The following is a 24,727-nucleotide window of genomic DNA, read 5'->3' as shown; positions in this document are numbered from 1 at the left end:
TCACAATTAATGTGGTAAAACTGTTTATATATCGAACTGCCAAGTTTAAATGTTTCTAAAGAAGTTATCAATGTTGATAGTCTGTTTAATGTTGTGTCAAAAGATTAGGTCCAAAGATATATAGCCCTGCACATAGGTCTCATCGAGAAAGAAAAAAAAAACATAAGCCACAATCTACCAACGTGAGAAGGAGAATAAAAATTAGAGCTGTGTCAGATCAATGCCTCAGCTTTGCAGCTCTAAACCACAGAAAGTTAAATGAAATGTCAGTTTAACGCCACCTTCTCTTAGTAGGCAACAAAAGTTAGTATTTTTTTTAGGTTGTTGGGGAAGAAGGTGGTGAGTTTGATGCTCATTTTTGTCATAAATGCCAACTAATTAGATCTATTTAAAATTCCCTTTTACGATGCGCACACATGGTAGAGGAAACTCCGCTGAGGCAACCAGTAATGACCATCTCTGCTGAGAATCCAGCGTACACAGCAGCCCCTGACCGCTCTCAAACTGTGATTTGCAAGAGGTCACCACTTTGGGAACCTATTCCTGCAAATTGTGCATAATTGCCAGAAAGTAAGGCCAGCTCTGAGAAAGGTAGATTCAATGTCCACCTAAGCTGAAGTAAATTATACAGTGGCATGCTCTTCCTCATGGTAGGCCAAAAGCACTGGGCACTATATCTTTTTGTTTTCAGAAATTGTGAAACTGGAAAACCCTGAATACAGATAACTTGCAGACTCACTTATGTCCACTATCAGACTACCAATCTTGCCAAGTAACCTGAAACAAATAGCAGAACTAAGGCACTAAGCAAAAAGGGATGATGAGCCCATATCACTATATGGACAAAGGGGGCATTGCAAGACTAGAGAAAATTTCTGCCTTCATACTGCTGGGCAAAACAATATTGAGTAGCAGTGCAGTGTTCTCCCCAGGCTCTGTTTAGATTTGGTGACCACCCGGCTGTCATCGGCTCACCTCCTTACCTCCTCCTATGCTGTAAGCACAGTTGTCCTGCATTTTCAACTCGCCCCACCCGGCTACTTTTTCATGCCACCCGGCTACTATTTCATGCCACCCGGCTGGAAAAAAATTCTGGGGAGAACACTGCAGTGTAGTGAAACTGGCATGTAAATTTCAATGTGCATGATTCAAACGATCTCTGGCCCTATCGTGCACTAGTTCCTCTAATTTGCCTTATCTCTCTTTTACTCTACTCTAGTCTTCCTCCTCTTCCATTTCTACTTTGGTATATTTAGTTAATTTAGCTGAAAACACTACAGTTCAATGAAACTATGAGCTACATACTTTGCATGATTCCAATGAATGCCAAACAACTGTGGGAATGGTGATTGTTAAAACTATTAAAAAAAACAAAAAACCTTTTCAAACAAAGTGCGTTCAAAGTGTGAAAATAAAAAATAGCATTGCTCTGTGCATACAAAATCAACCAAATAAAAAAAAAATCAGAATCCATTGATAAAAGACAGAAACACAGATTTCAGATGTGTTTTCAAAAAGATAATACATTAAATTCTCGGTTATCTGGCACAGGCGGAGATTGCCCGATACGGGATAGGTGGGCTTTCCAGTTGTTTGGCAGTTCAAGCAGCCGGGGCCCAATGCAAGTCTACAAAGGACACTACAGCACCGCTGGTAGCTGTAAGGAGAGAAGAGTAGAGTACCTAGAGCTCGGATATGTATCTACAAACCTTGAATAAAACAGGAGAGAATCTACTGTATGAACTTTGCTGGCAGACTGTAAAAGCAAAAGTGTGAGTAAATACAACATATCACAAAAGCTTTGAGAACTTACTGGACGGTATTCATTTCTGTGATACTGCTGAGATTCAACATGAGTTCTCCTCTGCAGTTCTTTCATTTCCGCCTGAAAACTTCTTCTCATCTCAAGAATATCTAGCTGTGAATTTCTCTGCAAATCCATAACATCTGCTTGGTCATTTCTCTGTGGTTCAACAGCCTCCAGTTGAGCACTTCTATGTAGATCTATAGAGTGTGCTGCTTGTTGCTGCAACAGCATATATAGTTCATGTTGTCTTAGAAGTTGTTGTTGAGAAAATAGCTGTAGTTGGTGTGCATGCTGCAGTGAGCTATGTGCTGAAGAATACATAGAAGGCCAGAAGGATGATGTCCGATCCAATATTTCTGCTAAAAGGCACAAAAAACAAACATATTTAACAATAAATACCCATGAGTACAGATTGCAACAAAGCACTCCCCCCTTACTTAAATGACAAAGCTGAGCAAGACTAAAGAAGTGGTACCCGTAGACACTTTTTTTACATTCATAAAGCAAGAAAGTTTCCTGCTGCGCTCTTAACACATGTCCTGTAGGAGAGAAAGCTTAGAGACACTGAAGCGAGAATAAATCTCGCTTCAGAGCTTATATTCAGCAGGAGCATGTGTGCCCCTGCTAAAACACCGCTATCCCGCGGCTAAACGGGGGTCCCTTACCCCCCCAAATCCCCCCCTGCAAGATCCACGACCAACTTGGTCGTAGATTTTGCTGCTCTTGAGGCAGGGCTAACGGCTGCAGCCCTGCCTCACAGCGCCGTCTATCAGCAGCGCATCGCCGCCTTTCCCCCGCCCCTCTCAGCGAAGGTAGACTGAGAGGGGCGGGGGAGAGGCGGAGATACGCGCTGACAGACGCGCGTGGAGGCAGGGCTGCGTGCATTAGCCCTGCCTCACAAGAAAGAGATCCCCGGACACCACGGAGGGGATTTGGGAGGTAAGGGACCCCCGTTTAGCCGCATGATAGCGGCGTTTTAGCAGGGGCACACATGCCCCTGCTGAATATAAGCTCAGAAGCGAGATTTATTCTTGCTTCAGAGTCTCTTTAAAATAGTGTAATAACAGTTTAGAAATGAAACATGCATGCAGTGAGAAAAAAAACAAAAAACAAGTGATTGGTGGCAGGTGTTTCACTGTGAGAGCACCACACACACACACACACACACACACACCACTCCCCTATACTGTATTCACTCACCAAATTGTAGCCACCCCAAAGACTAAGTAGATCTAGCGATTAACCATATGAAGCTCCTCAGTATTTCCCGCTTACTATTTAAAGTGTAATCAGACCAGCTTCCACAATATTCTTCAAAACCCCAGTTGTAATCCAATCTCAAAGTATAAAACCAAATTGCACGTAGCATAATCCAGTAAAAACAAGGCACTTCAGCCTGCTAAAAGTATATATTGCATTTCCAAACTTGCAGATGGATTGGCGCATATCATAATGCTAACTCCATGTCGACCCGGGCACTGGATGTGTGTGGAAGACTGTGTCCCACTGTCTATCAGTCCATCCATGGGCAAGGCTATGGCCAATTCATATGCAAGTTTGTAAGTGCAATATATACTTTTAGCAGGCTGAAGTGCCTTGCTTTTACTGGATTACGCTATGTGCAATTTGGTTTTATACTTTGATATTGGATTAAAACTGGCATTTTAAAGAATATTGTGGAAGCTAGTCTGATTACACTTTGAGGCCTCTTTCACAGTGCAACGTTAAAGTTGACGTTAGAAAATGTTTCAATGCAGACTAACGCACAGCAATACTAAGTCTGTGCGACATTCACAGTGCACACGTTGCGTTTGTGTGTAACATGTAGCGTTATAGTGTGGCATGCTGTGCGTTATACACATTATTAGCTGTGTTGGAATGTTTGCACATGCTAAGTAATGACATGGAAGCATACTTTTCATTGCCTGTATGCTGTACTGTATGCGGCGATAACGGGGCATTAAGTTGCGTTGTGACTTTTTGGGGGCGTTGCATTGTAATTTGCGTTGAGACTTTAAGGTCGCATCAAAACGCAATGTCCTACTATGAAAGAGGCCCGAATCATTTGCGATTCATATATGCGGGCTTCATATGGTTAATCGCTAGATCTACTTGGTCTTTGAGATGGCTACTATTTGAAGAGCGAATACAGTATTGGGGAGTGGTGTGTGTGTCTGTGAAACACCTGTCACCAATCACTTGTTTTTATTTTTTACTGCATTCTCCATTTCTAAACAGTTATCTCGCTAGTGTAAGCTTCCTCTCCTACAGGACATGTGTGAAGAGTGCATCAAGAAACTTTTTTCCTTATGATTTTATATTTTTTTTGGACATTGGATTAGCTTCGACCTCACTTTCTGACCCATGAGACTAGAACAGCATGGGAGTAAAGCACCTTAAAAAAAAAAAAAAAAAAAAAAAAAAAAAAAGGATAGTTGGATAGGAAAGTGTCATTTTGACCTTAGTGGTTTTAACCAGCCGGGAGGTATGGACGAGCTCAGCTCGTCCATTACCGCCGGAGGCTGCCGCTCAGGCCCTGCTGGGCCGGTTTGCATGGAATAAAAAGCAGCACATGCAGCCGGCACTTTGCCAGCCGCGTGTGCTACCTGATGATTCGCCGCGTGCAGCGGCGAAAGAGGGTCCCCCCAGCCGCCTGAGCCCAGCGTAGCCGGAACAAACAGTTCCGGCCAGCGCTAAGGGCTGGATCGGAGGCGGCTGATGTCAGGACGTCGACTGACGTCCATGACGTCACTCCGCTCGTCGCCATGGCGACGAGGTAAGCGAAACAAGGAAGGCTGCTCATTGCCGCCCATAATGATCAGCCACCCGCCGTCAGGTTGTCTCGTCGCACGTCCACGTCATCTGGTGCGTACTGCGCCTGCGCAGTAGTTGTGAGCAAGTGCAGTACACCCAGATGATGTGGACGTGCGCAGAGACAACTTGCCGGCCGGTTGCAGACCATTATGGGTAGCCAGTGGGACACAGAGGAGGACCGGCGTTGTGGCGAGGGACTGAAATGGCTGCTATGGGCTGGAAGAAGCCCCAGTGAGTAAACATAGATTGTTGCCCTTAAGGTGCGTACACACGCACTACTATAAGGAACGGCAGGTCCGTTGGACCCTCCAGCTGGGCGGGCGTTCCAGCGATAGAGCGTGTGTACAGTCTGTCTGCAGACTGATAATACCGTTTGAGCGATTTATCAGTCCGCAGACAGACTGTACACACACTCTGCTATCGCTGGAACGCCTGCCCAGCGGGAGGGTCCGATAAACCCGTCGTTCCTGCAAATAGAGCGTGTGTACGCACCTTTAGCCTCGTAAGTCCTTTAAATGGGATTATACTTAGAAAATTTACATTTTATTAGCTTCTCCTGAGTACATAAAAACATTTGAAAGCATTCCCTGCGTTTAAAATGTTTATTTTCACAGCAGAGAGCAGTATGGGCTTGCTTATCTCTAGCCAATTGGCAAATGTAATAATTGCCACAAAGTACAGTGCATCCAGAAAGTATTCACTGCACTTAACAAAATGTGGAAAAAGTTATGTACAGCCTTATTCCAAAATTGATTAAATTTGTTTCCTCAGAATTCTACACACACAACACTCCCCCAATGGAATAAGGCTGTAACTTAACAAAATGTGGAAAAAAAGTGATGCGCTGTCTCTCTCTGCCTGTGTCTTCACTCGGCCCCCATCCTTTTCTGCTGAAGTGACCCAGCTGATGCTAGGGCTATGTGTCTATTCAGCAAAGGGAGGAGGGAGCAGAATCAAGACACAGGCTGATATTGTCTCCTGGAGAGCAATGATTACATTTGCAGATTAGCCAGAGATTATTTGCAGTGAAAGAAAACACTTTTACACACAAGTAATTCTTGAGTATGTTGTCAAATGTTCATTAAAATCGTAGTTTGGGGAGTAAGAAACACACACACTTGGTGAAAGAATGCGGCCAATAGATTTGAGTGAACTCAGAAGACCACAACGCTAAGTCCAGGTGTAAAACCGGCCTAATGCTACATACACACTTGAGATAAAAGTCTTTGGAAAAGGCAAGATCACAGGCCAATTTTACCCCATTCCATGTAGTATGAGAGCATACTCTACACAGTCTATTCTATTGAGCTGAACTCCCCATCAGATAAAAATCTTTGCAAGATGCTGTACACATTCAAAAGATCCGTTCCTGCAAAAGATCCGTTCCCGCAAAAGATCCGTTCGCGCAAAAGATCCGTTCGCGCAAAAGATCCGTTCGCGCAAAAGATCCGTTCGCGCAAAAGATCCGTTAGCGCAAAAGATCCGTTAGCGCAAAAGATCCGTTAGCGCAAAAGATCCATTCCTGCAAAAGATCCATTCCTGCAAAAGATCCATTCCTGCAAAATGCATTCATAGTCTATGAGATCTGCATATCCTCATACACACCTTGTTTAACAGACATTCATCTGCAGATCAGATCCACCAGGATGGATCTTCAGATCTGCAGATTGCCAGATATGCAGACGAATGTCTGCTAAACAAGGTGTGTATGAGGATCTGCAGATATCATAGACTATGAATGCATTTTGCAGGAACAGATCTTTTGCAGGAACAGATCTTTTGCAGGAACAGATCTTTTGCAGGAACAGATCTTTTGCAGGAACAGATCTTTTGCAGGAACAGATCTTTTGCAGGAACAGATCTTTTGCAGGAACAGATCTTTTGCAGGAACAGATCTTTTGCAGGAACAGATCTTTTGCAGGAACAGATCTTTTGCAGGAACAGATCTTTTGCAGGAACAGATCTTTTGCAGGAACAGATCTTTTGCAGGAACAGATCTTTTGCATGTGTTCAGCATCTTTGTGTGCAGCATTTTGCAAAGATTTTTATCTGATGGGGAGTTCAGCTCAATAGAATAGACTGTGTAGAGTATGCTCTCATACTACATGGAATGCGGTAAAATTGGTCTGTGATCTTGCCTTTTCCAAAGACTTATCTCAAGTGTGTATGTAGCATTAGAGTTCCTTCAAAATCTAACTATGTTGTTTCTTAAGATAATGCTCTAAGCAACCACACAGGTCACATAACACGAATGGCAACTATAATTATGTGCCTTAAAGAGTAACTGTTAGCCCCCAAAGTGAAATTTAAATCTGTACAGCAATGTTTTATTTAGTATTAAAGTGATCAAAAAAGCCAATGCGTTCTGCAAAAATCAATATAATTTTGCTACTATGTAGCCTTTTGCCCACGCTAACGACGCAAAGCCGCATATCAGATACTGATGACGAGCATGCAGAGCATGCCTATGTTTGCCCGACCACCCTCTCCCCCCCAGGACCAGGTGCCGATCTATTTGCACCACAAACAGCTGACCGCTCTGACACGGAGACAGAGCGGCAGCACTTCCAGCGGGAGCACCGCAGAGCAGCCGCCGCCGAGTCACATGTGAGAGAATCACATGTGAGAGATGCACAGCGGCGGCTGCTCTGCGGTGCTCCCGCTGGAAGTGCTGCCGCTCTGTCTCCGTGTCAGAGCGGTCAGCTGTTTGTGGTGCAAATAGATCGGCACCTGGTCCTGGGGGGGAGAGGGTGGTCGGGCAAACATAGGCATGCTCGTCATCAGTATCTGATATGCGGCTTTGCGTCGTTAGCGTGGGCAAAAGGCTACATAGTAGCAAAATTATATTGATTTTTGCAGAACGCATTGGCTTTTTTGATCACTTTAATACTAAATAAAACATTGCTGTACAGATTTAAATTTCACTTTGGGGGCTAACAGTTACTCTTTAAGGCTACTTTCCCACTAAGACGTTGCGTTTTAGGGGACGTTATGGTCGCATGGTGGTGTTGAAGTTGGACGTCAGATTGAGCTGCGTTATGCAGCTCTCAAAGCAGCCGATCCAGGTAAGTGACAGGAAGTCCGGATCTTTTTAAGGATTTGGATCATTTGAATCGGATCATTGAAAAGATCCAGATCCTTGAACCGAATCATTTGAATCATTTTACTAGGGAAGCAGACTGGGTGAAATGACTAGCAGGACAGGACTTTCCCTGCACTGTACATTCTGTATGTTCCTGTTTCTTCCAGACAGACATCCACTGTGAACAAATTGTTCATTGTGGTGATCCGGATGATTCGACTCACAAAAAAGATCCGGATCAAATGAACGATTCGTTTATGATCTGGACAACACTAGGAGTTCCACCACCAGTCACCACAGTGCAGTGAATATTAATTAGCCATGTGGCTGGCAGCGGAGGAGGAGGGGAGACCTCCTCCTCCAACATTACTGAGCATGTGCAAACAGTCTAACGTGGCTTAGCCCAGTATAACGTACAGCATGTAGCACTTTGATGAAACGTGCTGCGTTACTATGTAACGCAATATGTGCACTGTGAACAGCACATTGATTTTACAGTGCTGCGAGTTAGGCTGCGTTACTGGCTGCTGTAACGTGGGACTTTAACGTCCCACTGTAAATCCAGCCTAATAGCTGATATTTTTATGTTATTTCAGAGTTCTAACTTTTCACCACAAATAGGACTTATGAACCTTAACTTTTACATTCAGTTGTGTTCAAAATTATTCAAATCCCACTGAAATTGAGTGTTTTGGCCAGTTTGACATTGATTTTGATCATTTCGGTCATCTTGTTTACAATTAAGTCAAAGAGGCACTTATAAATGTTATGTTATATTTGTCTGACTTACAATGAAATAACCACAAATGTCTTTTCTGTGCTCACATCATTATCAGTTTTATTCAACCCCCAAGTGACATTCATTCTTAGTACTTAGTACAACATCCTTTTCCAGTTATAACAGCTTTTAAACGTGAAGCATAGCTTGACACAAGTGTCTTGCAGCGATCTGCGGTTATCTTAGCCCATTCTTCATGGGCAAAAGCCTCCAGTTCAGTCACATTCTTAGGCTTGTGTGCTGCAACTGCTTCCTTTAAAGAGAAACTCAGACCAAAAATTGAACTTTATCCCAATCAGTAGCTGATACCCCCTTTTACAAGAGAAATCTATTCCTTTTCACAAACAGACCATCAGGGGGCGCTGTATGACTGATATTGTGGTGAATCCCCTCCCACAAGTAACCCCTCCCACAAGAAAAGTTCGAACTTTTGTGGGAAATAGCAAAAACCATGCAGCAGCTACATCACCTGCCAATAGTAAAATGTTCACTGGAGTTCCTCTTTAAGTCCCACCAGAGGTTCTCAATCGGATTTAAAGGAATAGTCAGGCAAAAAAAAAAAAATTGAGTTTCACTTACCTGGGACTTCTACCAGCCCCATACAGCCATCCTGTGCCCTCGTAGTCACTCACTGCTGCTCCAGTCCCCCGCTGGCAGCTAGTTTCGTGTTTGCCGACCTCGAGGTCAGAGTACATTTTTACGCATTCCCGCTGGTGCAGGAACATTAACACATACATTTTTACATGTTAGTGGAGCAATGCGTAAAAATGTATGTGTTCATGTTCCTGCACCAGCGGAAATGCGTAAAAATGTACTCTGACCCCCGAGGTTGGCAAAAACAAAACTAGCTGACGAAGGGGGACCAGAGCAGCAGTGAGTGACTACGAGGGCACAGGATGGCTGTATGGGGCTGGTAAAAGCCCCAGGTAAGTGAAACTCAATTTATTTTATTTTTTTTGCCTGACTATTGCTTTAAGTCTGGTGACTGAAATGGCCACTCCAAAATGTTCCAGCCTTTAATCTGCAACCATGCTCTAGTGGACTTGGAGATATGCTTGGGATCATTGTCTTGTTGAAAGGTCCAACGTCTCCCAAGCCTCAGGTTTGTGACGACTGCATCACATTTTCATCCAATATCTCCTGGTATTGAAGAGAATTCATGGTACCTTGCACACGCTGAAGCTTCCCTGTACCTGCAGAAGAAAAACAGCCCCAAAGCATGATTGACCTCCCGTCATCCTTCACAGTAGGCAAGGTATTATTTTATTCATATGCCTTGTCCTTCCTCCTCCAAACTTAGCTTTGATCCATGGGCCCAAACAGTTCTAATTTTGTTTCATCAGTCCACAGAACACTGTCCCAAAACGTTTGTGTTTTGTCCACATGACTTTTAGCATACTGCAGTCGACTCTTATTCTTTGGAGACAGCAAAGGGGTGCGCCTGGGAGTTCTGGAATGGAGGCCTTCATTACGCAGTGTGCGCCTTATTGTCTGAGCTGAAACTTCAGTACCCGCATCTGACAAATCTTTTTTCAGTTCCTCAGCAGTCACACAGGGCCTTTTCTCCACTTTGCGCTTCAGATAGCGCACAGCAGTAGAAGTCAGCATCTTCTTTCTGCCATGACCAGGTAGCGTTTCAACAGTGCCCTTTGCCTTGAATTTGCGAATGATGCTTCCTATGGTGCCTCTTGGTAGGTTTAACATCGGTGCAATCTTCTTATAGCCATCGCCCTTCTTGTGAAGAGAAATCACCTCTTCTCTTGTCTTCCCGGACCATTCTCTTGACTTCATCAGGTTTGTAAACACACCAGTAAATGTCTAGAAGGAGCTGAGTATCACAGTCATTTTAAATCTGCCTAATTGGTGCTTATTATGCTTGATTGCTGCTCGTTAACATCCACAGGTGTTTGCAATACCTGATCGAAAACACTTGAACCTCTGTTCTTAAGGGCCTTTTTCCACTAGCCTGCGATTTGCGATTTGCTTCTGATCGCAAATCGCAAGGTACTTTTACTGCAGCAGCAATTTCCATTAGTGCGATCCGATTGCGATGCGATTTTGGTCAAAGCGCAATCGTCGTCCTGCCGCGTTTTGTATGCGATTGAGCTGTACTATAATGAGTATAGTAGCTCAATCGCATGGTGGAAATTGAAACGCGATTGCGATCGGAATCGCGATCGCATTTCATAGTGGAAAAGAGCCCTAAGAGTGGTAGTCTAAGGGGTTGAATAATTTTGTCAATGAAGAAATCACAAAAAAACACATTTAATACTGTATTACAAAAACAATGGATGTCATTTTAGTTGCATTTGGTTCTTTAAAAAGTCCTTGTAAAATTTTATTCTGAACACAATTACAAATTTACACTAAATTTCCTAAAACCCTTTACAGCATTGGGGGTTGAATAATTTTGAACAACTGTACAAAAGTGAATAAAAATGTATATTTTTAGCATACGTACCAAAATTTGATAAATGTTCAGCAGGAATCACCACAATCTGTCCATTCTGAGGATCTCTGGCAAAACTGTAAGCAGAAGGAAAATTGGCTGGTACGCCCGGGGGGACTGCTGGGTTCATCCCCTGATGAAGAGTGGGGTGAGCCAAACCTAAAGTGAAAGATAAAATGTATATATTTATAAAAAAAAAATATATGGTTGCGTAAAAACAAAACAAACAAAAAAATTTCCCATAAATAAACTGCACACAGAACAAATCAGCTTAAACTTAAATATTCTGTGTAAAATAAAAACACTCAGTTTCTGTTCCTAAAAATCTGGTGAAAGAATGCACTAGGCCTTTCTAGTGTAATTTGGCATAGAGATCTTCACAAAAGAATAGAATAAATATTACATTAGCTGCACAGCTTGCAGGTTGTTGCTGGTTTGTTTTTTTGTATTTTTTTGTATAATGTCTGGATAGTATACTGGTGAAGAGTGCTGCCTCTGACATAGGGACCAAGTCTTAAAGGACAACTGTAGTGAGAGGTATTTGGAGGCAGTCATATTTACTTCCTTTTAAGCAATACTAGTTGCCTGGCTTTCCTGCTGATCCTTTGCCTCTAATACCTTAAGGGCTCGTTCTCACTATCGCGAATCCGCATGCGTCCAACGCATGCGGATTCGCACATGTAATGTGAGTGGATGGGGCTGTTTCCACTCCTGCGGTGACGTTGTGCGTTTTTTGTTGCGGAGAAAAAACGCACAAAAGAGGCAATGTATTTAATAGTAAAAACGCATGCGTTTTTTACATGCGTTTTTACCCGCGATTCGCGTGCGATTTCGCACCTTTTCCAATGTTATTTTGCCCTGGCAGTGTCATGGTTAATTTCGCATGGCACCCTGCCATGCGAAATCGCGGGTAAAAACGCATGCAGAAACACATCCGCATGCGTTTTTACAAGCGTCGGAATGCCGGCGAATCGCGTCGCAACAGTGGAAACAAGCCCTTAACCATAGACTCTGAACAAGCATGCAGCAGATCAGGTGTTTCTGAAATTATTGTCAGATCTGACAAGATTAGCTGCATGCGTGTTTCTGATGTGATTCAGACACTACTGCTGGCAAAAAAACAAGCAGGGCTGCCAGGTAACTGGTATTGCTTAAAAGGAAATAAATATGGCAGATTCCATATCCCTCTCACTTCAGTTGTCCTTTAGACAACTACTTATTCTCTGCCTCTAATACTTTTAGCCCTAGACCCTGAACAAGCATGCAGCAGATCAGGTGTTTCTGATATTATTGTCAGATCTTACAAGGTTAGCCCGCAGCTTGTTTCTGGTGATTCAGGTGCTACTTCAGACAAATAAATCAGCAGGGCTTCCAGGCAACTGCAATGCTTAAAAGGAAATGCATTTGGTAGCCTCCATATACATCTCACTACACTTGTCCTTTAAGACAGTACCTGTTCAGTAAGGATAACTTGGGCAAGACTCCCTAATACTGTAGGGTGGCCTACTGAGCCTACCCTTAGTGGCTGCAGCTCTCAAGCTCTTTAACTACTTTAGCATTTTGGACGTAGCTGCTATGTCCAAAATACTACCTCTGCTGCCGCTCATCACCGTGGGTAATCGCGTTTTCGCCGCCGCCCGTAAGCCTGGAGATCAATGAATGGAAATACTTCCCATTCATTTATCTAAGCCCCGGTATGAATGACCGACGCTGTCTATGAGACTGCTCCGTCATTCACAAAGCCGATACTTACACGTCCACGCATTGCTTCCATTTTGCGCAGTAATACTACGCATAAGGAACTTGGGTGCAAGGACATCTTGTGGCCAAATAGTAAAATTACATCTACAAAAAATATTTTTTAATTAAATTATTTTTTTTTTACTTTTAAAAGTAACGCCTTACTTCCCACACTCCCCAATAGCTACAACAACAACAAAAAAACAAACAAATAATTACCTTAGGGACTGAACTTTTTTAATATGAATGTCAAAAAGGTATATGACTGTTTTTTAAAATATGGGCTTGTAATAAGCGATTGGACACAAAACTGAAAAAAAAAAATTGCACCTTTATTTCCAAATAAAATATCACTGCCATACATTGTGATAGACATAATTTAAATGATGTCATAACCGGGACAAATGGGCAAATAAAATGTGGGTTTTAATTATGGCAGCATGCATTATTTTAAAACTATAATGGCTGAAAACTGAGAAATAATGCATTTCAACTTTTTTCCTTAATATACCTGTTAAAATAAATAATTAAATATTTCTTAGCAAAATGTACCACCCAAAGAAAGCCTAAATGGTGGCAGAAAAAAAACAAAATATAGATCATTTTGTTGTGATAAGCAGTGATAAAGTTATTGGAAAAGAGGTGAAAGTTGCTCGGACGCATAAGATGAAAACACTGAAGGCTGAAGTGCTTAAAGCACAGGTGTCGAACTCCAGGCCTGGAGAGCCGGATCCATGCCAGCGTTTAGGATGGACTGAGAAAGAGAATAAATGTGTTCTACCTGATAGACCACACCTTTCCGGATTCAGACCCATCAATTTATTTGAGCTGTGCCAAAAATGTGTGACGTCCTCGGTCCTTGCAGGACCGGTTTGACATGCCTGGGAAACTAAAGATTTGATACTTACCTGGAGCTTCCTCCCGCCCCACACCGTCCTCCCACAGCCTGCCGTGCATGCACAGAAGACCCAGACTGGAACAGACTGAGCCAGTTACCGGGACCGATCACAGCTGAACACGTGAGACGCGTTTATGGGGTGGGAGGAACCCCCAGCTAAGTATCAAAGCTTTAGTTTTGGAGGTCTCTGGCATACTCTAAGTCAGACAGGAGAAAAGCGCTATACAAGTATAATTATTATTTTAGATTGACTCGTCAGCTGTTCAAGAAAGCAGACAGTAAGCTGGGAAACAGGCAAAGCTGAGGAAGAAGCAATGAAGATTAGTACTGGTTCCAAAAAAGCAAATTTCTGAAGAAATTAATTACAAATCCACACTCAAAAACACTAACATGGTTAAATTTCAGCCACACAAAATGAAATGCCAGATTTGTTATGTATTTATTTAAAGTATGGTATATCCAAATACTTCCCACATTCACATAGTTCCCAACTGTACCTTTTTTGGAAGGACAGTGCCTTTTTGTGAACCAAATCACCCTGTCCCTCTTTCTTCCTCATTTGCTCTTTTTTTCAGGACTGATGTAAACATATTCATTTTTCTCCTGAATACATTTTAATTGATTCTAAACTTTATTCCTTTAAATTGATATATTTTTACTTTTAAATGTTATTATAAAATAATACTAATGACAATAGAAAAGGACCACTGTAGTTTGAATGATAAAACTACATCTATTGCTTATGATTTTTTTATGACGTGCGACTAGGGGTGTGGCAGCAGCGTGTCTGAAAGTGTTCCTCTTTCTTAACTCAAAAAGTTGAGAGGTATGAATTCATGATGTATGTTCCAATCCTTCGCGAACATTTATTTTTCCAAATGTTGTGTTCTGGTCTACACAGAGGATCTGTAGTACCCATTTCAACACAAATTTAAATGGTAGCACACAATAAAACATCCCTAGAAATACCTGTCACTTCCCCTTGGAGTTTCTTCAAATTTGCCATTGAGTATTCCAATTTGTCTATTGGTCTGGACAAATCGAGATCCTCCCCCCAAAAAAAAATTATGTTGTACCTGAGGTTCCCCATCATTTATAACCAGGGATCTGGTGAGCGTGGACAGTTGGATACTGGTTCATAAGGATAAGGATTAAGAACAAAGATGATGAAAAGGAACAGAACATTTATAAATAAAAAGGTGAATTACAATACTATGTTTGAGAATTATTTGAAAAGCAAGTATGACTAGTCTCATCAATTTTTTTTAGTGTGTTATACCATTTAACCTTCTGTTTGAATAAGTAAGGATTATGAAGAAGACCCTTAATTATTTTATAAGCACATCCCCCATTACTACATCCTCTTTAGGGCACACAGATGTGGAAAGCTTCCAAACAGACTGCACACGTACATGCACGTAAAAAAATCCCTCAAAATATACCCCTCACAACAAATATTTTAAACATTTTGGTGGTCTGCCCACAATGCCCTGAGGTGTCCGGCAGTTAACAGAATCCCAATTTATCCAAAAGGAACCAATCAATTATGCCTAATGACCAATGGGTGGTGGCGATGAGGAAGGGTTGGGAACTATGCTAACTAGTTAACGGTGGTACTACATAGGCTCAGAGGCGTGTGTGACCCATAGCCCCTGATGAGTCATGGAATGACGAAACCAGTAGAGCGGAGCCAATGTCACACATGCTGAGCCAGCACGAGGAGAAGACGAGCAGGAAACTGCAATCTACTTGGCTGGGACATGGTGAAATGAGAGAGCTGTATATTATGTTTTTTAACATGTATGGGCATTACTGATTTTAACGTTTTACTAAAAAGATAGCCCTGAGTTTACCTGCATAGTTATTTATTTAGAAGCCTAGGTGGCGGACATTGGCTGGTGTAAAATAATTGTTCTGGTGAGCAGGGGAAACGAGGGGGTGGAGTGCCTGAACCTGCAGGTGACAGACCTGCCTATAACTTTGCCCTCTTACTGGAAAGCAAGTGTGCTGGTCACAAAAGGGTGCTTTTTTTGCTTTGTGTTGAAATAGGCTGTACTATTGATTATCTACAACAACCAGACAACCATGGCCTACCATAATCAACCATACTTGACAGATACCCAATGTAATCTGATCACTTTATTCAGGACAGATGTAATATTCTGATAAGACAAGACAAACTGTTCCAGTAGTAATGGAAAAACTCTGACAGGTCTACATTTGTAGAATAATACATTTAAGTGGTTAACCAAAGCTCATCATTAGGCAAAAATATGTCTGATCTTTTACAAAAGCAAACTAAAATGTATCATGTGGATTTTGAGCCAGCTGAGAATTGTACTATCTGAGGCAGGTTTCTCAGCAGTAGTCCTCAAGCATAACCAACAGGTGGTACATGAAGACCAAATCAAAAAACACTGACATTTAAACAAATATGTGATTTTCATACAAAAGGGCAGATCTGAACTCCAGGCTCTTAATAACAGAAATGTGTAGAGGGTTTTTTTTTTCAATCCCAGCAGCAATCAGGATTTTATAATAAATTCTAACCAGATAAATAATTATACAGGCCAGTGCTTCTTGACTCTAAGGCTCATTATCTTGCTACTGTCATTCACAGTCATTGTGTAGGTTTCTCTTTTGAACTTGTTGAATGTGTTAAATACACCTCAACTGGACTCCCCAATCTTTGTAACAGAATTTGAGGAAGCAGCCTTCAACTATGCAAAATGGAAAAGCCACAGCTAGGTTAGATTCAGTATTGAGTTCTATCAAATCTTTCAAGAAGGAACTCGCCCCTCACTTTTGTACACCGCTTAGTGGAGGGGAAGATGGGAATTGTCACTAGGGATGGTCAATGAGATGCAAACAATTTTAAATGGATGCCGGATTACACAAATTTATGCAGCTATGAAATGGACCAATTGATTTTTATCCCAGCAGGATCTGATTGGTTCATTTTCAAGCTGCATAAATTTGCATAATGCTGCATTAACTCAAAATTATTTTCATCTCTTTGACCATCTCCAGAAGTCACTTTGAAAGATGCAAACAAAGCTGTTTCCACAATATTAGCAAAAGAGAAGTCCCTTTAGGAATGCTACTACTGCCCAATTTTGATCATTTTTGCAGATGTAAAAACCTGATTCAAAATGTCAATAAGAATTGCTAGTGTTATGGAATCTATCCTGGGCAAAAAAAAGGGTTTAGAAAAAATAGACATTCAAGAAATCAACTTTATTCCTAGTTGCCATAATAAGTTACTCCTTACCTTAAATGCAGAAAAAAAACTGTTGATTGTTCTGATCTGGGATTGAAATGGTTAAGGGCTCTGCCTCTGACATAGGAGACCTGGGTTCAAACCTCGGCTCTGCCTATTCAGTAAGCCAGCACTTTTCAGTAGGAGACCTTGGGCAAGTATCCCTAACACTGCTACTGCCTATAGAGCGCGTCCTAGTGGCTGCAGCTCTGGCGCTTTGAGTCCGCCAGGAGAAAAGCGCGATATAAATGTTCTGTATTTGTTTGTTGTTGCTTGTTTGATCTGTCACTAACACTTCCTAGAACAGTGATGGCTAAAGACCTAGAACAGTGATGGCTAACCTTGGCACTCCAGCTGTAGTGGAACTTCAAGTCCCATGAGGCATTGCAATACTCTGACATTAAGCATAACTCGGGCAGGCAGAGGCATGATGGGATTTGTAGTTTTGTCACAGCTGGAGTGCCAAGGTTAGCCATTACTGACCTAGAATGAGACATGAGTTTAACTTTTCCTTCTAGGTCCTTATACAGGAATGCCATAGGAGACTAATCATCCTACCCTTTCTAATTTTTTCTTCCTTAAAATGGTATGAAATTCATAATTTCTTCTATTCTCTAAAATATTCTTTACAGTAATAAAAAGGTAATACTAGGAAAAAAAAGAAACCACTGGTAGTAGAACAGCATTAAACACAGCATGTTCTTCTTCGGTGGGAAGTGCCATTACCAAACTTGAGGAAGTGATTAGAATAGTAGCGAACAACAAAACAAGCAAGATAATATAAGCACTGCTAGCAGTGTCTCAGCTGAATACAAGCTAAAAGTGTACACAGGAGAAGATACATTCTAACTGAATGCATTGTAATATACAGTCCTGGCCAAAAGTTGAGACTGTCAAAAATATTAGTTTTCACAAAGTTTGCTGCTAAACGGCTTTTAGATTTTTGTTTCAGTTTATGTGATGTACTGAAATATAATTATAAGCACTTTTATTGACAATTAAATGAGATTTATGCAAAGAGTCAGTATTTGCAGAGTTGGCCCTTCAGAATTAGTTGTTTTTTGTTTGTCCACCTGCCTCTTGAGGAATGACCATAAGTTCTCAATGGGATTAAGATCTGGGGAGGTTCCAGGCCATGGACCCAAAATTTCAACATTTTGTTCCCCGAGCCACTTAGTTATCACTTTTGCCTTATGACACGGTGCTCCATCGTGCTGGAAAATGCATTGTTCTTCACCAAACTGTTGTTGGATTGTTGGAAGAAGTTGCTGTTGGAGAGTAATTTGGTACCATTCTTTATTCATGGTTGTTTGTCAAAATTGTGAGTGAGCCCACTACCTTGGATGAGAAGCAACCCCACACATGAATGGTCTCAGGATGCTTTACTGTTGGCATGACACAGGACTGATGGTAGCGCTCACCTTTTCTTCTCCTGACAAGCCTTTTTCCAGATGCCCCAAACAATCGGAAAGAGGCTGCATCGGAGGATATGACTTTGCCCCAGTCCTCAGCAGTCCATTCACCATACTTTCTGCAGAAGATCAATCTGTCCCTGATGTTTTTTGGGGAGAAAAGTGGCTTCTTTGCTGCCCTTCTTGACACCAGGTCATCTTCCAAAAGTCTTCACCTCACTGTGCGTGCAGATGCGTTCACACCTGCCTGCTGCCATTCCTGAGCAACCTCTCCACTGGTTGCACTCCGATCCCACAGCTGAATCCTCTTCAGGAGACCATCCTGGCGCTTGATGGACTTTCTTGGACACACTGGAGACTTCTTAACTAGAATTGAACCTCTTTCCTTGAAGTTCTTAATGATCCTATAAATTGTTGGTTTAGGTGCAATCTTCGTAGCCACAATATCCTTGCCTGTGAAGCCATTTTTATGCAAAGCAATGATGGCTGCATTGGTTTCTTTGTTGATCACCATGGTACACAATGGAAGATCAATGATTTCAAGCATCACCCTCTTAACATGTCAAATCTGCCATTCTAACCCAATCAGCCTGACATAATGATCTCCAGCCTTGTGCTCATCAACATTCACACCTGAGTTAACAAGATGATTACTGAAATGATCTCAGCAGGTCCTTTAATGACAGCAATTAAATGCAGTAGAAAGGTTTTTTTGGGATTCAGTTAATTTTCATGGCAAAGAAGGACTATGCAATTCATCTGAACAGTCTTCTTAACATTCTGGAGTATATGCAAATTGCTATTATAAAAACTTAAGCACCAACTTTTCTAATTTTATATAGTCTTTCAATTGCGCTCCCCTATTGTCACCCTCCCCTCTATATCAGGGCCTGCTGCAACTCAAAACAGATGCTACATGTACATCTCATATATTAAAACAGTACTTATAGAGTGCGCTACCCCTTCCCAATGTTCAATAGCTTTACACAGGTCCTTGTTTGGCACGTCTTCCGCTGTTTACTGTCCAGTATTCAGGTACTCCAAACTTATTCACCCGTTATTCGATTATTTCACATATGCAAAAAGAAAAAGAGAAATAGACACAAAATCATAGTGCGATCCGTTTGTGTCGAAACCATGTAGGGACCTTCACCCTATGGGAATCAGTTATGTGACTCTTATAGTGGGATCACCTCTGTATCTGTGACCATCTAGCCAACAATTAGCACGCTCACCTTGCTGCCGGGCTGCCCAGCCCCACAGACAGCAACTGCACTTATGGGTTAACCGGTTCTTTCCCAGCGGTCAGTGACTCATCCAATCTCAAACAAAGCAGTGAGATAATATCATAGTGCAATCTTGTTTACACAACAACTGGAATCTTATAACACTTCACATCTATTGGTCTCCTGCTCACCCTTTATTCCTGCTGCCCACACTCACAGACAGCTGTCCACGTTTATAGGTGTGCAGTCTCAACCTCAGTGATTACAAACGGATACCACCTCCACAGTCTGATGGCGGGAACTTAGGCATACATCTATAGACTAAAAAGCTTCCAATAGTGTAAAATCCACGATTTATTTGTATAAAAGTTAAGAGTTGTACTCACAAACATCAGATAAAAAGCGCATGTAAATTTAAAACACTCAGGGGACGTCTCCTCCTGCTGCTGGTCGCTTCCCTTCCAGGCTCCGCCCTACGCGTTACGTCATACGACTCATCAGGGGCTATTGGTTAGGAAGCGACCCAGCAGTCTTATATATTCCCATAGCTCATTAGCATATTCCACACATGTGATTACTAGCCAAAAACACTCCTAACACCTATATAGCTAAAAATTGTTTTCCTAAAATATTGTTATTTATGCCTTTCGCTCCCCCACCATCTTGTACTTACTTATACTCTATTGATTCCTTTTATGCAGCGCCACTTGTCGAAATTCTCATGGGATTATTGTCCTGCACGCATGCCCCGAACTACATTACCCATCTCGCCCAAATCTCGCATCCTCGCGAGACTCAGGGCATCTTGCGCACCTACAGGAACTACATTATCCGCCCGCAAGAACTACATTACCCATATTCCCATAATCCCGCACTCCCGCGAGACTTAGACGCCATGTTGCCCAGCATGGCCCGATGTCTCAGACTACATTACCCATACTTCCCAGAGTCTCGAGAGAGCACTGCTCCACAGTCAGAATGTTTTGCCTCATGCGTCCGGATTCCATAGCAACAACTCCTTCTACGTGGCTCAAAAACTGGACCCCTATGTACTCACCATATCCCCAGGAACCCATTCACTTAAACCCTTTAACCCTTCACCGCCCGCTATATTTCCTCCCACCCACCCACTTATTACACATTCTTTACATAGTGTACACCCTCTGTAGGATATCCTACCCGTGCAAATAGTCATGTGAACTCCACATACAGATCCTATCTTAATTATGCCTATTGTGTTTATACCTTATTGATCCTTTTTACAATCATCTTATCTACAGTGCTATTATTCAACAACCACACTATTTTAATCGCCCCATTTTAATTCAATACTCTTATAACCATATAGTGAACCTACCTCTGTTTCACGTGTGCCAACTGTTCATAATGCCGACCAATTCTGTGTAATATAACAACCACCCCATATACACTCCAACTGGTTGATTATTCATACCCTCCAACTCTGTTATACTAACCATCCTCAAATATCCCTTAACCAGTGCACCCCCCTCCCTTATTAATTAACTTATCTGGCACATATTGCTCATGATACTTCTCTCACCCCACTATATTGGTACATAGTGATTAGTGCATTATATAATTATCAGTGCATTATATATCTTATCTCTCTAAGCCCATTAGTGATTATTTTTCTCAATATTCTCGCTAAATTTTTTCAAAGAACCACATAAGGTTCCCATAGTTGTAAACCAGGCCCCAAGATTCCTCGGGAGGTTAGGTGTGAGCATTGCAGATCCCCCCTCTATCAGCAACACCCCACACATCCAATTTAATCAGAGTTCTAATCGTCTGAAATGAAACAGTTCAAATCCACTTCCACATTCAGACCGCCAGGTGTCATGGTTTTCACCTCAAATATCCTAGTCTCTAGTTTAGAAATCTCCCGTATCTTATGGCAACCTCTCCAGTTGCCTGATAGTTTCTCAATTGCACAAAACTTCATGTGGCTGGGGTCTTTCTGATGATATAACTTGAAGTGTTTAGAAACACTATGTCCCTCAAAACCCCGCTCAATGTTGTATACATGCTCAGATATCCGTTTCCTCAGTAATCTAGTTGTCCTACCAATGTATTGATATCCACACGTGCACCATAATAGATACACCACGTGTGTTGAGTTACATGTGATACAATCCAATCCAAATGGCTGCATTGGTTTATTTGTTGATCACCATGGTACACAATGGAAGATCAATGATTTCAAGCATCACCCTCTTAACATGTCAAATCTGCCATTCTAACCCAATCAGCCTGACATAATGATCTACAGCCTTGTGCTCATCATCATTCACACCTGAGTTAACAAGATGATTACTGAAATGATCTCAGCAGGTCCTTTAATGACAGCAATTAAATGCAGTAGAAAGGTTTTTTTGGGATTCAGTTAATTTTCATGGCAAAGAAGGACTATGCAATTCATCTGAACAGTCTTCTTAACATTCTGGAGTATATGCAAATTGCTATTATAAAAACTTAAGCACCAACTTTTCTAATTTCCAATATTTTTGAAAGTCTCAAAACTTTTGGCCAGGACTGTATAAATACAGCAGTGTGCCCTGCAAGTTACTAATAGACCCATGTTTCTGCTCTGCTTGCTCTGGGAGGGGCGAAAGGCACAGCACTTCAAGGTATAGAGATACTGGTTATTGGAAATGGTTTATAGATCATGGTTCGTTATCTCAGAATTATACAGTGGAACGTTTGCAAGCAGAATTTGTTCTAGAAACATGCTTGTAATCCAAAGCATAGTTATATCAAAGCAAATTTCCCAGTAAGGATTAATGGAAACTGTTTGGTTCCTCGATCCAAAAATATTTCTAAAAAAAAAAAAAATAAATTACAAACTACAGTATAAAGTAAAAATTACTCACTATAACAGAATTGTTGTCTTTTTTTTTTTAAACAAGGAACTTACACATTGTCAGCTGCTTTTGAGGACTTACTGAAATTCACCATTGTGCAGTGCCTACACTTAGTTTGGTAAAATGAATTACAATCATGCAGCATCAAAGAGAGAAGAACCAATGGCTCAGTTGTGATGACATAGCATGCGTACACAGAAAGTATATGCGCGTCACATCACCACAACTGCTTGTATGTATACCATCTGCATAAAAATTATTCTAAATAAAAGAATATTAAAATAAATATATCAGAGAAAGCCTAGATTGTCCTTAAAAAAAAAAGAAAAAGAAGAATGTGCAGTAATATTACTCCCCTCCCATCTACTTCACACAATATCCCTTAACCATCCAGCGATTACTTCATGCTATGGCTCCCAGCTAGAATTCTGCCATTTCCAGCCACTTCGGAGGGGGTGTGGTTCGGTTATGGAGGCGGGGCAAGTTGGGTTGGCTTGCATTTGTCATTTACAATTACATCATGTTATTTACAAACTCTCATTGCGGTCTATTGGAGAGTGGTATGGCCATAATAGCAACTATCCTCCACTCCTCTCACTTTAAATACTCAGGCAAATTAGTTATGAAATAGAGATGTAATTTGAGGGGGGGGGGGGGGCACATGGTGGTATTTGAGAGGGGTCCAGAATGTGCCATGGGAGTTTATAGGAATTGACTGCCACTTGGAATACCTTCTGTTTTTCCCACGGGGGGGAGATGCAGCCCAGGGATGGATAGGTCATCTGGACAGTGGTGAGGAATGCAAAGGGCGACTACCCATAGTGGTGCACACATGAAGCCCAAATGTGAGAACTCCTGTAGGTAAGTATGTAGGTTATAGAGAGAAGGAAAACTACTTTTGGTGGGGAGAGGAGGAGGTGGTATAAAGATGAATTAACAGAACTAGGGTTTAGATTAGATAAAAGTAAACCAGAAGTCGCTTCAGCTTCAGGCAAAAATAAAGCTGCAATGCCTAGTGCCTTACTTACCCCTACAGTGCTCATTTCTTTAAATTACTCTAAGTTGCTTTTTACCGTGTCATCCTGGCAAATACAGAGGGTTTAATTGGGTTCCTGTTGATCCAACACTTGCCCAACATGATAGATTAGTGATGGCGAACCTTTTAGAGGCAGAGTGCCCAACTGCGATCCAAAATTCACTTATTTATCACAGAGTGCCAACATGGCTATTTATACTGAATCCTGCAGCTTTAGTTAAAAAAAGAAACAAAGATACAACGGATACATAAAAGGCCACACTACATTTGAAATCTGGCAATCACCCCCACGTATAAAATGCAGAAATGTCCCTCATAAGTTCCGCAATTAACCTACCCCCAAGTTCTCCCCTGAGCATTTTAGTCAGACGCTCCACCCAGGTAATTCTGACGAGCGTCCGGCTGTTTATAGCCCAATAATAACTTTCCTCCTCACTTTGAGAGGCTGCGCACGGCCCACTACTCTTGTCAGTACAGCAGACCCACCTACCAGTCTTTGCATTACGCAGGAATGACGCCCTGCTGCTAGCTGCAGTGCATTTCCAAATGCCGCCTTCTTGTCCTGGGGGGGTAATTCAGCTGAGCACAAGGTGAGATAGAAAAAAAATGAATAAATGGCAATTTTAATACCATAGTTACTGCCCCCCAATCAGTGTGGGTAGGTAGGGAGGGAGGTTAGGTAGCTGTGGCTCAAAGTGAGGGTAGGTAGAGAGATTAGGTAGCTGCTGTATATCAGGAGGGAGTGTAAGGAGGTAGATACGGTAGTTGCAGCTGGGCGGGAGGATAGGTGGGATGTTAAGTAGTTGCAGCTGGGGAGAAACAGTGTAAGTAATGAGGGAGGGTAGGTAGAGGGATTAAATATATGCTGCAGGACAGGAGGGAGTGTAAGCAGGTAAGGTAACTGTAGGTAGGTAGCTGCAGCAGTAACGCAGTAGGTAAAATAGGTAGCTGTTGCTGGGCGGGCTGTATGAAAAGGTACGTAGTTAGGATTTGGGTGGAAGGGACTGCAGTTAGGTAGCAGCACCTGGGTCGGCTGTAGTAACGGTAGGTAGATATGGTTGAGCAGGCATATGTAGGGTAGGTGGTTGCTGCGGGCAAGAGGTAGGGTAGCGAGGGTGGGTACATGCTGCTGGGTGAACATTTGAATGGCAGAGAGGGTAGGTACATGCTGTTGCTGGGTGGGTATAGGAAGGGCAGGAGGGGGAGGGGTGTGTGAGAGAGCTGGGTTATGAAAGACAGGGGGGATAATGAGAGAGGGGAGGGTAGTGAGAGGAAAAGAGTGGTAAGAAGAGAGAGCGATAAAAACAAAAAATGAGAGAGAAGCATGCAGTAATTTTTTTTTTT

General features: G+C 42.1%; 1 protein-coding gene across 2 annotated transcripts in view; it reads right to left on the bottom strand.

Moving 5' to 3' along the window:
* Positions 1 to 24,727, bottom strand: part of TNRC18 (trinucleotide repeat containing 18) — a 225,605-nt gene that overhangs the window by 123,276 nt on the left and 77,602 nt on the right. For both annotated transcript variants that reach the window (XM_068244834.1, XM_068244835.1), the window contains exons 7-8: positions 10,943 to 11,089; positions 1,814 to 2,166 (exon numbers count right to left, since the gene is read on the bottom strand). In XM_068244834.1, coding sequence (XP_068100935.1) covers positions 1,814 to 2,166; positions 10,943 to 11,089 — 500 coding nt within the window. The remainder of the gene's footprint in view (positions 1 to 1,813; positions 2,167 to 10,942; positions 11,090 to 24,727) is intronic.

Source organism: Hyperolius riggenbachi, chromosome 7 (genome assembly GCF_040937935.1).
Source record: "Hyperolius riggenbachi isolate aHypRig1 chromosome 7, aHypRig1.pri, whole genome shotgun sequence".
NCBI lineage: Eukaryota > Metazoa > Chordata > Amphibia > Anura > Hyperoliidae > Hyperolius > Hyperolius riggenbachi.
Note: the sequence above shows the minus strand (reverse complement) of the source record. Positions and strands in the feature narration are given on the sequence as shown.